The sequence below is a fragment of the Calidris pugnax genome, unplaced genomic scaffold, assembly GCF_001431845.1.
Source record: "Calidris pugnax isolate Ruff unplaced genomic scaffold, ASM143184v1 scaffold341, whole genome shotgun sequence".
Lineage (NCBI taxonomy): Eukaryota > Metazoa > Chordata > Aves > Charadriiformes > Scolopacidae > Calidris > Calidris pugnax.
Window position 1 is genome coordinate 919,726 of NW_015091149.1, and position 4,979 is coordinate 924,704.

General features: G+C 62.7%; 2 protein-coding genes across 2 annotated transcripts in view; one reads left to right on the top strand and one right to left on the bottom strand.

Annotated features, from left to right (window-relative positions):
* HAP1 (huntingtin-associated protein 1) overlaps nucleotides 1–3,422 on the top strand; it is a 14,776-nt gene extending 11,354 nt beyond the window's left edge. Inside the window, 5 exon segments of the mRNA XM_014959077.1 lie at nucleotides 14–181; nucleotides 358–671; nucleotides 774–992; nucleotides 1,442–1,544; nucleotides 2,379–3,422. Of these exon segments, the coding sequence (XP_014814563.1) occupies nucleotides 14–181; nucleotides 358–671; nucleotides 774–992; nucleotides 1,442–1,544; nucleotides 2,379–2,757 (1,183 nt within the window). The 3' untranslated portion in view covers nucleotides 2,758–3,422.
* A 192-nt stretch (nucleotides 3,423–3,614) lies between these two features.
* LOC106898022 (gastrin/cholecystokinin-like peptide) lies at nucleotides 3,615–4,036 on the bottom strand. The gene is made up of 2 exons (XM_014959078.1): nucleotides 3,838–4,036; nucleotides 3,615–3,739 (listed from the first exon to the last, which is right to left on the bottom strand). The coding sequence occupies exons 1-2, from the start codon at nucleotides 4,034–4,036 to the stop codon at nucleotides 3,615–3,617; spliced, it is 324 nt and encodes a 107-aa protein (XP_014814564.1).
* Nucleotides 4,037–4,979: the final 943 nt, after the last annotated feature.

The following is a 4,979-nucleotide window of genomic DNA, read 5'->3' on the forward strand; positions in this document are numbered from 1 at the left end:
TTCCCTCCCGCAGGAGCTACCTGCGCGTCTTTGAGACGGTGAAAGCTGTGAACCAGGCAGCAAAAGCCAAGTCTTGCTCCGAGTCTCCCCACAACGTGCCAGCCTCCAAGCAATTGTCAGCTGCCCCCTCTGGGGGGGCCAGCACCCCCCAAGCTGACTGCTCCGGCTCCGAGGATGCCCAGTGAGTGCCACGGTGGGGGCTGGGGTTGGGATGTTGGTGACATCAGAGCATTCATTGATACTACAAACCAGGGGCAGGGGAAGGGGGGCACGGCTGGAGCTCCCTGGGTCTGGCACAGCACGGGGTGGGGTGTGGGACCATGGACCTGTCCCCCCCTGACTCTGTGCCCACCGTAGGGGCGAGGGGGCTGGAGGGAAGCCCTGGACAGCCCCGGGCCGGCAGGACCTGGAGGCAGCGGTGCAGCGGCTGTCACTGCGGCAGCAGAGCCACGTCTCCCAGGAACGCTCCTTCTTCGAGGCGGAGCGGGAGCACAAGCTGGGGCGGCTGCGGGACGGGGAGAGCTCCAGCGGCTTCCTCACCCCCAACGACAGCGTCGTCTCCACCGGCACCAACTGCTCCGGGGGCTCGGAGATCACCGTGGGCTCCGGCTTCTCCCTCAGCTCCCTCACCTACCTGCCCGACAAGCTGCAGATTGTGAAGCCCCTGGAAGGTGAGGGGTGGAGGGGGCTTCCCAGTGCACCAAGCTGGAGGTGTAGGGAAGGTCCCATGACACCAGCTGAGCCCCCCCCGGCTGTGTCCCCCCCTTCCTCAGGCTCTGTGACCCTCCACCACTGGCAGCAGCTGGCACGGCCCAACCTGGGTGGGATCCTGGTGCCCCGTCCGGGGGTGCTCACCAAAGACTTCAGGCAGCTGGACACGGACCTGGAGGAGGTCTACAACCTCAATGACCTGGAGGAGGACGACGTGGACGCCAGCTCTTTCCAGCTGCTCCCTACCTCAACGCCCACCAAAGCCAAGGAGCGCCCCGGGGGTGAGCATGGGGTGAGGGGATGTGGCCCCTGGGACGCCCCTGCCCCCCTGCTCAGGCTGCCCCTCGCCTTCCCCCGCGCTCTCCCCTCCTGTGCTGGTGGCCTGTCCCTCCGTCCCCATGGGGATGCTCCGTCTGTGGCTGTACGAGGGCTGTTCTCCTGCAGCCGTCCCCCCGTGGTGACCCCTCGCTGTCCCCCCGGCGTGTGCCTGCTGCAGGAGGGGACAAGTCTGGGAGAAACATCATCTCCTGCTCCTGCTTGTGCTCCCAGCCCCCTCCGCTGAGCAAGCACCCGACCCAAATGCTGCTGGAGATGTGCCCCACGTGTGCAGCCTTCTGCTGGCGGCGGCTGCTCACTCAGCTTCAGCTCTCCCTGTGCCCAGAGCCCTGCTCGCTGCCCCTGTCGTGCCCCCCCCCCTTCCCATTAACCCCCTCTCTCCTATCCCTTCCAGTGTTCCTCTCCGCTAACAACCTCCCCCAGACCCCGTCTACCTTCACCATCACCACCTGCCACATCCTCCACCCCACCTCTGAGATCACTACGGTGACACCCAGGTAAGGCGCGTGGCTCCCCCTCCACCGCCTGCACTGCCTGCATCGCAACCCTGTCCCCCCCCCCCAGCCCCTCTCCTTCTCACCCCACACCTGGCTCCCTGCATGGCTGGAGGACGCAGCAGCCAGGGGCCACCTGCAGCCCCTGATGCTCTGAGAGTTGCCTGGCACTTGGAATGTCCCCAAATCTGGCTGCTGAGTGGCTGCGTTCCCAGGGCTCTGTGCCCCCCAGAGGGTGCTGGGACCAGCCCCCCCATACCCCAGGTCTCTGCACTGCAGCACCTTGATGGGGAGAAGAACCTGTCTTGGGCAGAGGAGACTGGGCTCACTCTAGGGAGCAGCTCCCTGGGGGCAGGAGCAGCATTGGCTCCGGGTGCTGATGGGGAGAGGATGTGGATTTCCTCAACTTGGGCATAAATCAGGATTTTTCCCCAGCCCAGGCTGGAAAACTTCCTCCCCCTTAATTAATGAGCCCTGTTGTTTCGCCCTAATGAGCCCCTCCAAGGCTTGTTGGGGGTTGGTGTGAGCTGAGTTCACTGTGCACTGTTAAACAAAAACCTGCATGTTTGGAAAACACTCGTGGATCAGCAGCCACCTCCTAGCTCCTCCTGGGAGCTCAGGGGGGTCATGGCCACAGCCCCCCAACCTGGTGCTGTGACCTTTGAGGCTGCAATCAGGGGGGTCTCCCACAGCCTGAGGCTCGTTAGCTGAATGAGCATGTAGGAAGGGAGAAAGGGGGCTCTGCTCTGCCTGTGGCCCCCCTGCCCCTTGCAGCAGCATCCCCCAGGACTAGGTGCCCCCCACTGACCCTCCCCTTCTGCTTCTCTTCCCCTCCAGTCTGTATAACGCCGTCGTGCCTTCTTGTGGGCCCCTTGAGGGGCTGAGCCTCGGCAGCCCCTCGCCGGAGCCGTCATCCCCCACGGTGGCACCTGGTCCTGGACCCCCGAGCACCCCCGTGGGACTCGTCAGGCTTTTGCAGCTGCAGGGCATCTCCGCCTCGGTGCCAGGGACCAGGTCGTGGTGGGACCCCCAGTGTGCTGACACCCAGCCCTCGCCTGCGGGTGGGGGGCAGGACGGGCCCCCGCCCAGGAGCAGCATCTTCAGCTTGAACCTGGTGGAGAAGTTGCGGCGCCTGGGGCTGGACAAGGTGGTGGCCAGAGGGGAGATGTCCTACGCCCGGGGGGAGCACAGGGGACCCTGGGGGGCACTGACGTGATGGTACTGCAGAGCCTGTGAGCTCAGGAGAAGACACATCCTCCATCCTCTTCATTGCCTGTCCGTGGGGAAATGGAGATGGGATGGGCTTTCAGCCCCAGCCCTGGTGATGCCCTGGAACCCAACAACACTCCCTGGCTGCCAGGGGACAACCCTGGGGAGCCCCAGGACGATGCTCCCCCAGCCCCGTGTCACCCAGCCGTGGGGGTCCCATCAGTAAGGAGCTGCGTGGGGCCATGCTCAGGGCTCTGGGGGGGCCAGCTCACCCTGTCCCCCACTGTTGGGGTACGGACCCTTCACAGGAGCCCGTTACTGGCAATAAAAACTGTTCCTGCTTGTGCTGAGCCTGGCGAGGAGCAGCTCAGCCCCTGGGGGCTCTCTGGGCTGCTGCAGCGAAGGGTGATGCTCAGCCTGGGCTCGGGGGGGGGACCCTCCTCCCCTGGGGTGAGACCTCCCACCCCTGACCAGCACCTGGGCTGAATTTTAAAGGGAATAGTGGTTTTAAACTCTTTTCTGCCCACTAAATAGCAGTAGCAACAGCACCCCTGGCTTGGGGGACACCTGCAGTGGGTGGTTTTTGGGGTGTAGTTTCTGGTCCCCCCCTGACTGCATCCCTCACCCCCAGCCGTGCCCTGTCCCCTCGTCAAATAAATGTGAAGTCACGAAGCAGCTCGTGTGCCATGTCTGCCCCCCCACGATTCTTGGTGGGGCTGGGGACGAATCCCACCAGCCCGACCCCCCTCCAACCTCTTCTCAGCCCAGCCACGAGCAGTAGCAGCCATAGTGCCAAAGCTTTATTGCAGGAAGAGACGTGCACCGAGCGTGCTGGTGCTCTGCGTGGCACGGCCAACCCAGCAGCTACGGGGCATCGACTGAGTCCTCAGCGCTGCGGCGGCCAAAGTCCATCCAGTCGGGGTAGTAGTGGTCGTGCAGGGCATCCATCCCCTCGTCCCTGGGCACGGAGCCCTTGGGGTCTCTCAGCTCTGCTGGGACAAGGGCAGGGGGTTAGAGCTGCCTCGGGCTGGGGGCTGGAGCTGGGGGAACCATGCTGTGGCTCTGCCCACCCTGTGCCTCCCAGTACCTGTGAAGACGTGGGGCAGGAACCGGGAGATGAGGTGTTTCTGCTCCTGGGACAGGGAGTCGGGCCAGTCCCGCCGGACCAGGCTGTTGGGGAGCCGGTGGGGGTCCCCCGCAGCCCCCGGTGCCTCGGCCGCGGGTCGGCACAGGCAGGCGGGCATCAGGATGGCGAGGATGAGGCCGATGCACACCGTCACCTTCATGGCTGTGGAGACAGCGGGTGGGGAAGAGGGGGTTGCAGCCACCAAAGAGGGGACGTGGGCTCAGTCTGCGGGGAGGGGTGACCCTTTGGGGAGCAAGGTGCTCGTCCCCAGGGCACAAATCCCCTCTGTCCCTCCCAGCAGGTCCCAAATTCCCCTCCATCCCTCCCATCTGGTCCCCAGGTGTCATCCATCCCACTTTCCCACCTGGTTCCCTGGAATCACAAGTTGGGGGGTCCATAAGGACCCCAGTCCCACTCTCTGCCCCTCACAGGGGCTGCCTGGAACGAAACCCTCCCTCGCTCCTCGAGCCCTGAAAGGCAGGGTGCTCCTCCCCAGGCATGGGGGGTCCCCACATCCCCTCTATCCCACCCAGCGGGTCCCCAAGTCCTCCCATCCCTTTCATCTGACCCCCAAGTCTCCTCCATCCTCCCAGTGGGTCCCCGTGTCCCCTGGGATGGACTCACCTGCAGCTCCGGGGCTCGGTGGGTGCTCTCTCGGGGTAACGGCGCTCGGTCCCCGCTTTTAAAGGCGCTGCCACCGCTGCCCCACCCCGGGGCGGCTCCACAAACCCCCCCGCAGAACCCACGGGCACACACGTGTGCACACACACACAGAGATATGTATGTGTATAGACACATATAAAAATATTAATTAATGATGATCATAGAATCATTGAATCCCCTATATACATATATACATATATACGTATAGCTGTAGATATAGACATGTATGTATATAGACATGCATATACACACATGTAAATATACATGCACACGCATGTAATGCTGGCTAGAAGTATATCCACATATAGACAGGCACATGCATCCATATACATATGTGGATATAGATGCAGATATACAGGTACTTGTATATATGGTGGTATATATGGGTATATACTTGTATATATGGGTACTTGTATATATGGATATGGTCATACATAGCT